Genomic DNA, 12418 nt, shown 5'->3' on the forward strand with positions numbered 1-12418 from the left:
TAGTATTTCTCTAGGTACTCTAAACACATATGAATATGTTAAGTATTCTCACAGCAGACATAAAACACATTCAGTATCATTTCTCATGCAAAATTCAAAAGCTGTTGTGGTCTCTCAGTGAAGTCTAGAGTCAGGGGGCCAGAGGAACAGAAATCACACAAGAGACTCACAGCAGTCATGTTTAGTAGTTCAGGTAAAGTGTAGGCCCCATTTCCAGGAATCCAAATGGTCTTAGATGGAAGATGATGCTCAGGTCAGCCATCAGGATGAGAGTGCCCTCTGGCATGACAGCTACATGCTTATTTTCAAAAAAGTGTATTCAAACACTACTTCTGCAAGTCAGGTAAGCAGGTCGGTCTGTCATCACTTCTTGGACTAGGGTCCCTTTATTCTGCCTAGTTTGCCTTTCAGTCACATAAATTCTTTAGATTGTGTCTAAACTGTTCAACAAGTCTGGAATATAGCACACTTTCAGTTCTACTCCTCCAGGCATCCAGACTGCTCACAGAGTGGTGGGGCTACCATGTATGTGGAAACCAGAGTGCGTAAAAGGGGGAGGACTCAGTGACTTGGGTCTCATCTTGCTATAGACTCAAGATACAAATATGCTCCAGACACTTCTCTATCTGGGAGATGAGAAATGGAAAGCATTTCTGATTCCTATAATATAGACAAAGCTGTAATGCAATCCTATAAAATATTCTAGAGACTGGGGGAACTGATAACTTGAAAGGCTTAAGATTTTGCTTTGGTAACTACATTCATCTTCTATGCACCCTAAATTAAGATAGTAAAGGACAGAATTACTCAGATCCTTTTCTCACAAACTCAAATGATCAAAAGATACCATACAAAATACATGCAAGAGAAATGCAAAAGAGTTGAGGAAAATTGGAAAGGAACAGTGGTTTTGGTAATAAATATTTGAAATCAAATATTAGGCACTGATTATTCTCTTGGAGAATAAGAACTCTGCAGAAAAAATTTTAAAGCATTAAATGGACACTTTAGAGAAATTAATAAAAATATGAAAAGAAACTATCTTAAATACAGGTTAGTACAATTTATTTAATTGTGTAATGTACATCTTTCAGGTTCTATAATTAAGTATATAAAATACTGGTTTTGTTGAAGGAGTCGAAGAGAAATCGAGAACAAAATCAGCTTTAGCCTGACTAAATCACAGTTTATTGGTTTGTCAGCCTTATCAAACGAGTGACAAAAGCCTACAACTTTACTATGAGTGGAATTTAGATCTTAAAAGCGTGACACTGAACTATCTGGTAATTACCATGCATTACAATTACAGCAGCAGACTCACAGCATTTTAATTCATTCAGGACTATGCTGGCACAGCCAACAGAGTAAGCAAGGGGACTCCATGCATTGCTCTGACAGGCTGGTGACATGGCACCCTCTCTGCAAAGGCACCTCATTCTGTCCTGTCTACATCTGATAATGAGGGACATATTAAAAATGGTATGGTTTTCCCTTCCACAGAATGAACTAGCACAGGTAAAACTCAATCCCTGCTCTCCTGAAATATGTATTCTCTCTGCTAAATTAATTGTTCTAGAGAGTAGAGAGCTAGGAATAGTCCAAAATAGTGTAGGCTTCTGGTAGAGATGGAAGTGTAAGAATGAATACCCAAATTTTAATAAATCCAAGTCACTGTCCAGATTACACATTGTTCACTGGAAGAAGATATTGATGAGACAAAGTCTAAATGTAATATGGTTTTAGAAGTACATGGAAAAGTAGTAACATATTTCTTCAAAACAATCAAAGCAATTTAAAAGTATGAACTCACATTTAAAACTTCAAAGGAAGCTGTTCATTGCAATTTTCTTGTCCTATTTTTTAGATAAGAAACCTAAATCTCCATGTTAACATTTCAGTGCTTTGAATTACACTTATTTCTACAGCATTTCAAAAAGAAGAGGATATCAAACATAATACAAACTCGACAATAGAAATGATTGCTAATAACATAAGTCTTTTTCTGCCAGCATATGATAATTAAAATGGTCTATTTTTGCTAGTCACATTAAAACGTGCCAAACTTGTAAACTATATACACAAAGGATGTAAAAGAATATAGACCAGGTAAAAAGTGGAAGACAATGCAGACAATTTTGTAGATGTCTGCAAACTACTTGTCCTCTTAGGGCAAGGCAGATTGCAAAATCCAAAATCGAGAAGAAATACAGAAACTGCCCCTCAAGTTTTAAACAGCCAACATGATCACATATCTATGTAGTGTAAACTATAACTTCAGCAATACAGTTAGCTGTAAAAATATAAAAATCTGGAGTTCTTGATTCCAAGAAATATTTTTAAATTACAGTTGAAAATAATTATATCCAGGAAGTAAAAAAACACACTGAAACTGAACACATGTGAACTTACTAATTTGAGCTAGCAGAACTAAGCAACACACACACATGCAGCAAAAAATAAGTAAAATTTCCAAAGCACCCACAATTCACAAGCATATCATAATAAACTTGCCTTTTCGCCCATTAACAGGTGGGGTTTGATGTTTTTCCTCATCTTTACAACATTAAAAATAGACAATGATGATTAACAATTGGAACAGCTACTATGGTGAACAATGTAACTATAAGCACACACAAATGTTTTGTAACCTAAGCGAGCACGACTCCATGCACTATGCACAAAGCACACAGAATGAAGAGTGCACAGTACACACACCACTGAACACCACAGTGACCAAACCATAACAAAAGCAAGAAAAAAGTGAATTGTGCTACAATGAAAAATGGGAAGGCAAAGATCTTAAAGGACACTTTGGATGCTTAAGAGAGAACTACAATTAAAAAAAAATAAACCTGCTTTTCACTTTCCAAATCTTGAAATTACTCTAACATCCAGATTTTTTAACAAGTAATGAGTCCTTCACAGTAATTATTCCTGACTTTGTTTTGTAGAAGAAAATAGTAATCTGTATTTTCTTCTCTTAAATAACAATGGGAGTGGGGTTCAGGGTACAAGATTCAGGCACTTACACTTTTAAGCAGCATTTAGCATTTTAGGCATATATATGTATGCTAGTAATTTTTCCTACCAGCTAGTACTAAATGTGTTTCTTGCTCAGCTCATCATTTTTCACGTCATGCTTCCACCACTTTTGACATTTATTGACATGGATAACAGAATGTAACCTATTAACAATGTATGTAAAAGTTAAATTTATGCATTTATGATTCTTCCTTTGAGAAAGAAACTTAAGAACAGAAAAATTATTGAAAAATCTTTAGATCTCTGCATATATTTGAATGTGAATGGGGTGTTTTCTGAAATTAGAAGTTAAAGTTTTATGTTTTAATCACATGGTATTTGAGTTGAGAACTATCAGTTTTCATCCTAATACCAACTGAACTGTCTTCCAAGCAGGATGAGGGACATTATACAAAATAGTCTAAGGATTTCCATGTAATGAAGTTTCCTACTATTTACTATTTCCTACTATTTACACAAGCGAAGAAAAAAAAACATGTCATGATACAATAGCATTTACTTCCCTGCTTGTAAAAATTATAAATGTAAACTAGAGAGCAGGTGTCCACCCAGATTTGCTAAGTGTGTTATTTAAGCAGAGTGATGGAGCACTTTCATAAAGAAGGACAAAAAAGTTAAAAACTTAGGTGACTTTTTTTTCAGATTGTATTATTGTAAGTATTCACAACTGGTAAATAAACTATGGTACAATCAACTTGCTTGTGTGGTTCTTTCATAAAATGGTATAAATATTCACTGGTTTTTTTCTTTTAATATATTGACAAGCTGGCTGGTAAAGCTTCCCTATATGCTCAGGGGAAAACATATCTAGAGGAGATAGGCACTTGTGGTCAGACAGACCTGCCTCGACCTCTGACTCCTGAACTCCAGTACGCTTGTTTTCTTCATCTCCTGCTGCATTTGTATAAGCAAGGTATGACAGGGGGAAAAAAGCAAGACAAAAACAAGCATGCTTTGTTACAAGCTGTTCAAATAAAAGATAAACATCAAACAAAAGACATCTGCAATAACATACAAACCCTCAGTCTGTGGCAGATATTTTTTTTAGTGAATCAAAGATTAAATAAATCTTTGTGCTATTTTTCATTCATATCTCTAGTTTACTCCAATGAGATCCTTCTGCAAGTAATGATGCTCATATGCAGCCTTTATTGTCCCTTATTGCCAATTTCTTATTAAATTTTGAACCACTGAAAAGTAGATAATAAGAACCAAAACAGAGAAAACAGACAGATATTGGTAGATAATTGGTTTAAAAGTATCTTCTGCTTGGCTTTGTCTTAGTTTTTTCTAGGAATAAAAGTCTAAGCCTCCATTCTCAAACAGCACATTTTAAATTGTGTATAAATCATAAACAAGTGGACACACTTGGTACCTTAATAAGTGCAGAAGAAACAACGCAAATGCTTTTCCAGCTTGGAAAAAATATCCTCGATTTGCCAGATAATATGCTTTTTACCTGAATTTCATTGTAGTTAAAATGCATAAAGGAAGACACTTTTCCACCAGTATCCACAGTTGCCTAGAGCATATCTAAATACTAGAGAACACTGAAATAGTTGGAAACAACAGTGAAAATACCACTAATTATAAGAAACACAAATATGTTTTTTATGTCATTAATAAAGAACCAAACTTTCTTTTGTGACAAAGTTCAAGAAGGTAACAGCACACTACTGAAGAGCGTCAAGTTGAGCAACCAGTGTATCATATGCCTGCTTTAATTTAAATGACAGTTATTCATGAAACAGTTTTGATATGATGCAGTACCTTATAGGTTTTCAAGGTTCAGATTTTGAATACTTATTGATTTTTGTGTTCGCTGTTCCCAGAATTCTTTTCAGTTCTCTTATTACTCACATAGGCTTATGTGCAATTAAATATCTCATCGAATTACTGGACCTCAGGTTTAGCTATCATGGAAGAGTAATTTAAAAACTACTTGTTCTAGCAGGTTATTCTTAATCTAGAGAAATTTCAGCTATAATCAAAGCCAATGCAATGGAAACTAATCTCTGCATGGATTTCTGCTCTATAATTCTGTGATAAAACCATGGCATTTAAATTCCAATTGAAATCATGACACTGAAAATTCCAATTAAAATATTCAGAAGGGACATAATCTATACAGTCAAACATATAGAAGATGTGTCTAAGACTTTAAAAAAATCAATTTCAGTAGAATTGAAGTGGTTTTGGCATGTTGGTACCCTGAAACATAAGCAAACAATGGCTATTGTGAGCACAGTTTTATGACCCCTCAGCCATTTTTTCGTTATACCCTTTGTGGTCTCAGAACTAGATAGTAAGACCTTCAAATTTCATAAAGCTGTTTAATTCCCACTTTGGCCAATCCGAGGTAAAATGATAAACTATGACCTCCCTTGAAAAGTCAGAACCTTTCAAGTAAGCACGTTAAGCTCTTCAATTTAGTAAAATTTTTTCAAGTTTTTCTGTCAAAATTGTACCAATGCAAATAAAATATTTTAATATTCTTCAGGGGCTGAGGTCTCTGCTGCCTCTCAGGAAAGTGAACTAAGCATCCACAAGTAAAACCCAAAGGCTTTTTTTGTATTGTTGAAAGTTCTTTGTTGAAGTCAAAAACCCAAGGTGATTCAGGCAGTATCCTAAGGAAGCCTTGTTACTGATGTTAACTAAGCTAATCTCTTTACTTTGCTTTCAAGCACATATGATGCAAGTTATGCTGTGCAAGCACAAAGGTGTCTAACAATATACAGGCAGTACCACAGAAGTGTCCACACAAAAAATGGGTGGGTGCAAAGCTATGTACCTTCATTTTTTCAGACTGCTGTATTTGACTAAGTCATCAAGTTCATAGCCAAGCTGAAGGTAATCCAACCTCTTATCCTATATTATATGCATGTGATCAATCACCTTTTATAAAATAAAGTACCCATATGCCATATATTCTTAAAAACACTTGAAATCACAGCTGATAGAGTATGATAGAATTATGACCAGTGTTAATACAGGTTCTGTGCAATTGCATTAAAATAGTCTTTCTCTGTTTCCCATCAAACTGTAGGGCATTGGAAAACACACAATAAAATTCCTTTTCATTTTGCAAAACTATGTCTCATTTAACAAAGAAATTATGCTCTGAATAAGATAAAACCCCTTAAAATAAACAGCATGTGTTTCTGCCAAGGGCATCTGTGTTTCCTATCCGTTGGACTGCCTCAGTAACTCGCACGCCATGAGTTACGCCATGCTGCATGAGTTACAACAAGAGTACATTGACATTGTTCTTTTTAAGGTATAAAAACTGGAATTATGGTTGCTAGCTATTCCTGATTAAACCTAATCAAGTATTCCTGTTAATTCCATTCATAGCTAATTTTATTCTGGAACAAAATCACCCATACCTGAAGTTAAGAGGACAGTTAATCAGCATTAGTGTCAGGCTTTAAAAACCTCTGAAATAACTTTCCCAAGACACAAGATTATGATGAGATCATGTAATTAAAGTCTGTACCATAAAGCATAAATAGAAGGGCAAATCCTCACTGAGCTCTACTATGTGCTAAATTTCTGAGCACTTTATTTTCATATTTTAAGGTTTTATTCCATTTTTTGTCTAATATAATTTTCTAGTTTTTATGGTTGGATGGAGAGCTGGGGGATTTTTTGTGGGAATGAAGAAAGAAAGGGCTATGTTTATTTTTAAGAGGAAAAGGAAAAATCTATATTAGGAAAAAATCTCTCTGATTAGTAATTAACAACAAACTGAAAGGATGAATACTGAATAGTTTCAAGAGCACTCTATGGTGTTCCATTTTAATTAGCAGCGAGCTGTGATTGATTTCATCCTTCTACCAAGGCAAATAAGAATAAAGAAATATATTATAGCCACATATAAATGAAAAAAATCACATTAGCCCTTAAGAACCATAAATATTGCAGTACTCACTTATTGTCTATAGAGCAAATAATACAGAACACTTAAGAGTAATTAAACACTTCACTGCTAAAAACAATTTCAATTTAATAATACTGTTTTCCTACAAATGTTCATTTAAACAAGATGGCTCTATCTCTAGCACAATTTAAAGATATACAAATGTTCAGCTGGGGGGAAAAAAAAAAAAAGTGTATTGGCAATTCAGTAGTGAAAATTTAGTAAAAACTTAAGTGGTCCCAGACATCTTTTCAGAACTACCTTCTAACCACCTAACATGAAAGTCTACTAAATTAAAAAAGGGTAAAGCAAAACCCAAACTGCCTCGATGCTAATGCTATCTACACTGGGTAGATAAGATAATGACATGCATTTCAGAAGTACTCAGTCTTTCTCCTGAAAAGGTAAATCTGATACTGGAAGCAACACAGCAGTGGGAAGTTAAGGAATTAGCCAAAATACCATGATGATAAAAGACTGTAAACACAACACAGCTAAGCATGTTCTCCTAGACAGTATGTGGGACACTGATAAAAATATGTATGAGACCATACACTACAGATAGGAATGGTCCTTCACAGCTAGATTTCTTAAGAACAAAGCTCTAGCTATTTCAGAATTTTGAAATAAAGTATTCTGGGGTAACCTACATGCCCTGGAGCAAAATCTTGCAACTACATAACAGAGTTCATGGAACTAAATCTAACCCAAATCAAGGTATTTTAATTCTAATCCTAATTATGAAAGCCATTACCCAGAGGAGTATTTTTTTCCCCTGTAGATTCTTTCCCTTCCATTTCTAGTCATACAACCATAATCTCACCATATTCCACATTCTACTGAGTACTGCACTATAGCAAAAAATATCTCCAACAGCAAATTACTTCCTTATTTCTACTTGAGTTCTGCCATTTCTTCTACTACATTTTAAGAAAAGTATGCACTTTCAACCCTGTAAAAAATACAGATTATTATGCAAACTAAATGAGACTACTGTAGAAGTTAACAACAGATAAGTTTTTCCTTTTTGCTTTTTCTCTTTTTAAAAATTGAGATGACTTCAAATTCCTCTTTGTCTGTAATGTATCTTTAATTAACTCTTTTCCTCAGTATGATTTTAACTTAATCTGGTCAACAATAAAATCCTAGATTTCAGAATACAGAAAGGTTAACCTTCACAGTGTGTTTCCAAGCAATACAGAAATGCCTCTGTTTCTGTAAGAGCAGAAAGGCCTATTCTGTGACAATGGCATTTTCTGCTATGGTCATTAGGCTTTCCCAACAACACTCAACCGTTTTGATTATCCCAAGGGCATATAAAAACACATTAAAATCTACTCAAATGCCTATAAAGCTTTCAGGTTTACTTGATGCTTTATTTGTTAAATAATGGCATAAACTTCTTCTACGATAGTCAGTGTTTCCGATTCTATTACATATCAGTTTTTATAACTGGTACTTCATTTGCTTAAAATAACTTTCTGTAAAAATCAATTCTCCACAGTAAAAAGACTGCTATTAATCTTAATTACGTTTTGTCACTGGCAGAAGTTAGGTAATCTGCTGTTCTTGTAGAGCACTATGCTTTTTAAAGAAAATTATTACTTTCCTTAAAGAAAATTATTAGAAAATCCTATAGAAGGAGGGAAAAAGCCTCAAAGGAGAACTTTACTGGTATTAGAATATAAGCTCTTAATTCACAACAGAAAAAATTATATAGGATACTGTATGAAAACTGAATCTATGGATTATGTTTTTAACAGGGTTTACCGTCTTTACACGTGTAAATTCAAAATGAAATCTATCTAATTACTGTATCTTGAGTCACTGATGATGCTTTTATTGTACATTAAAACTTCAACATCTGTGGACTTGGCAATTTTCATAACCCAGATTTTCCAAAAGACTACTTTTTTTCAAAAAGACAGAGGTAAAAGAAAATATTACTCAGTCTTCAAGTAAAAACAGAGTTCCTCAAATCCCAGCAGTACTTACCAGAGCAAACAATTCTAGCACTCCTATAAAAAATAATTATTTTATTGTATTTATTATATTTCTCTCTATAGAACCTATGAAGTAAATAATAAATAAGACTGCTACCCTCTCTAATTAAACACAGTAAAAATATGCAGTACTTCACAGTTGCTGCTCTAAGGAGCTCACAGTCTAAATAGATATGCTAAGCAAAGAGCAGGGAAGAATGGTAAAACATAAAAGCATTTACAGCAATGACAGCAAATATCATGTGATTAGATGTGATTATTTCCTGGCATATCTAGACTGTATTTCATATAAGCAATTTACAACATATAAGACAACAAAGAAATGAATATAGTTGGGTGGTTATCTGAGAAAACAAGAGTTTTCTTTTAATGCAGTTTTTGTTTCCAAAACGGAAATAAATACTGAAAACATTTTAAATATTATATTAAAAAGTCTGATGAGACAGATGCAGTAATACTACATAAAGACCCTCAGTGGTATAACCAAGGACTGCAATTGATATCTTGTGGCTTGCTATTAAGTAAATTAAATGGGTTTAATGTTACAAAATAGAAGGGGATTTAATTTTTGGCAAAAATATTATACCTTTTTGAAAGGTATAATTAATTCAATTAATTTTTGTCCCTATATTATTTCAAAAATGACCTTGTAATTTCACACATGTATCACACTATCATATATTTACAATAAAAGCATTGTTTTGATCAAATGCATGGCTAATATTACACATGTCAAATAGCTTCAAAGGCTTATATTTAAACATGTGCCTGAATATCTGCTAATCCTGGAAAGGTACATACATACATAGGTTAGCTGAAATGCCCTTATTTGCTGTAGCATAAAATCTTTGTCTTTAAAAATGGGTCCATGTTTAGGTACTTTTTTAATGACAATCATATTTAGATAGTATTATTTTTACCCTTTCATGTACAATTTATGAGCCACAGGTCTAAAAGCAAACACTAAATAATTATGACAATAATTCTGATTGTGTCTCTGCAATCAAGTAACATCAATTGCAGTTGGGTTTATTTTTCCCTATATAGCCTCTGAAAAAGGCTTTCAGGTGAAAAACAAGCCCTTCTTTATGTACAGACCTTCATAAGATTCTATCTCCTTGTCTCCATTGTCTAGGGAAAGTCACAAAAACAAAACAAACAAACAAACAAACAAAAAGGAACCAAAGCACAGGGGTTAAAAACAACATAAGTTTTATAAAAGGTACAATATACATGTTAAGAAGGATTTAAAAAAAAAGAGTGTATATGTCCATTTAGACTGATTTTGCACAGCACATCTAATTATTAGAAGATGAAGGTGAATATATATTTGCTATCAAAAATGTGTTTATATGCCCCTGTTTCTAAACATTTCGGAACATATCTCAATCAACCAGTGCTTTTAACAGACATTAATGATAAGCTCAATTAGAGTACCAGTAAAACATGAATCATGAAATATCTTTCTGACCTTTCCCATTTTAAAGATTATTACTTCTCTTCTTGTTCTTCCTGTTTCAAGAAGCAGATGTTTTATATTAGTGATCTTTAATACACTACATGTGAACCCACAAGCGATCAACTATGTTTCTGACTTCCAAAAGAGCCAGAATTTTATCATGAAACAACATACAAAAGACCATTGCCTGTGCCAGTTGAAGCCTGGCACAAACAAAACACCTATTGAGTTCAGAAGGAACAGGATCATGCCAATAGTCCACCTTGGTTCATGTGTATTGCTGGTGAATCATTTCAGCCAAGAGTATTGCATATATTAAAACATGATAGAAGAAAACACAGTACAAAATGCAATACTACTATCAAATCCTAATTCTGTACAAAAAAACTCAAGAGATTTCAACTCCAATGGCAAAAGGAAAATAATAAATATAACCAACCTTCATGAGTAATTTGGTAGTGTCATTAAGGAGAAAACCACACACTTACTTCTCTCCAACGTCCCCTTGGGTGGGAGCTGTGGTAACTGCCTGCCCCTTCGCCCTACTACTGGAGTACTTGATGGACTTGTCTGAACAGACCCAGATCGAGGATGTGACCTATGAGACACATATCAAAACAAACCACAGCCTTTAAATGACAAATTCATCCTTAAATATCATCAAGAACTGATAACATGACTAAGTAGGCTTTACATCACTTGGGGCCCTTGCAGTCCCAGAGTGAAACTATTATATCATTTCAGAAAAAAGACCTTATTAAAAAACAGAAATCTCTCCATGAAAAAGAAGCCAAACTAGGTCTGAACATCTATAAGATGCTTGTTCATACAGTCAAGCCAGAAAATGTGTTGTGTGCATATTCATGTGCATATGAATATAATACCCACATACACATAAATTTATCCACAAGTCAAATTCAATGATCTTTACTCAGCATGTATTTGCTTAAACTACATTTAAGTGGCAATGAGATTACATGGATTTGTCTAAACAAAGTAATAAACTGAGAAAAGACACTGATATTTGACTCTAACTCTCACTGGGGATTTGATGCTAATAACTGTAACTTTCAGAAAACAAAAGAATGTATTCTGCAGTTCTAAAATAAGGAGAGGCTTTATTGAACATCAACTAGAGCAAAATGCACTCATTTTTTTTATTGTAATATGTTTATTTAAGCTAAGAATAATGCATAAAAATCCTCAAAATATCAATCAGGGGTACTCAAACAGGAACAATACAGACTATGGCACAGTAAAATGTAGTCAGAGAAAATGGTGGTTAAAATGATAATTAATAGACAAAGTTAGTACAGTCCATCTAAAGAAACTTTTTTAAAAAAAAATAGTTTCATTTGATGTTATGATGGTTGTTCCATAAGCAATGTCTGATGAACACAAATAATTTCTCATTCTGTAAGAGAAGAATATGAAAGTTATGAAAGTGCTTTATGTGGGAAACCATCCAGGATTCCTGATAAATGAGAAATCATAAACAAATGTAGTTAAATACAGCTAGCAAATGATTTGCAATGGCAGCCACACCATTATATCCAGAGTTGAATATAAGTAGTGTGTTGGCACTGAAAGTGTTAGTATCTATTGCTACTAGTGATCAGCTAAGGATGAGGCGATACCAATTGGCTACTGGGAAAATAAAATGGTGAGCTGGTGGGGCAGAAGGGGATTAGTCTGATTGATTTGTCTGTTTCACCTCGGTAAGGCAGGTGAAGGAGGGGCAGATCTTCCAGTCATTAATGAAGGCATCGACCTGATGAGGTTTGAGTCAGGACGCTCTGTGGATCGGGAGCGGGAGTTGGTCCGCTCTAGCATAGGACGTTGCTCTGTTGATCTGGATCTTTGATATGGCTGTCTATCTGCTGCTTCACAATTCCTGTAATGTTAGTCAAAAAGCAGCTCAGATGAACTTTTCTATATATAAAATATGCTGCATGATACTGGTTTGGAGCAAATCATTTTGTTATGTATATTTTT

The 12418-nt window shown here is 33.9% G+C and overlaps 1 protein-coding gene across 50 annotated transcripts in view; it reads right to left on the reverse strand.

The window, feature by feature from the left end:
* Nucleotides 1-12418, reverse strand: part of RIMS2 (regulating synaptic membrane exocytosis 2) — a 442383-nt gene that overhangs the window by 122983 nt on the left and 306982 nt on the right. For 31 of the 50 annotated variants that reach the window (XM_050323983.1, XM_050323815.1, XM_050323785.1 and 28 more), the window contains 3 exons: nucleotides 12138-12317; nucleotides 10912-11021; nucleotides 10063-10095 (listed from right to left, as the gene is read on the reverse strand). In XM_050323983.1, the coding sequence (XP_050179940.1) occupies nucleotides 10063-10095; nucleotides 10912-11021; nucleotides 12138-12317 (323 nt within the window). The remainder of the gene's footprint in view (nucleotides 1-10062; nucleotides 10096-10911; nucleotides 11022-12137; nucleotides 12318-12418) is intronic. The other 19 variants (XM_050323840.1, XM_050323864.1, XM_050323794.1 and 16 more) reach the window with 3 other exon arrangements.

This window comes from Myiozetetes cayanensis, unplaced genomic scaffold (genome assembly GCF_022539395.1).
Source record: "Myiozetetes cayanensis isolate MyiCay16 unplaced genomic scaffold, myiCay2020 scf1, whole genome shotgun sequence".
NCBI classification, from domain to species: domain Eukaryota; kingdom Metazoa; phylum Chordata; class Aves; order Passeriformes; family Tyrannidae; genus Myiozetetes; species Myiozetetes cayanensis.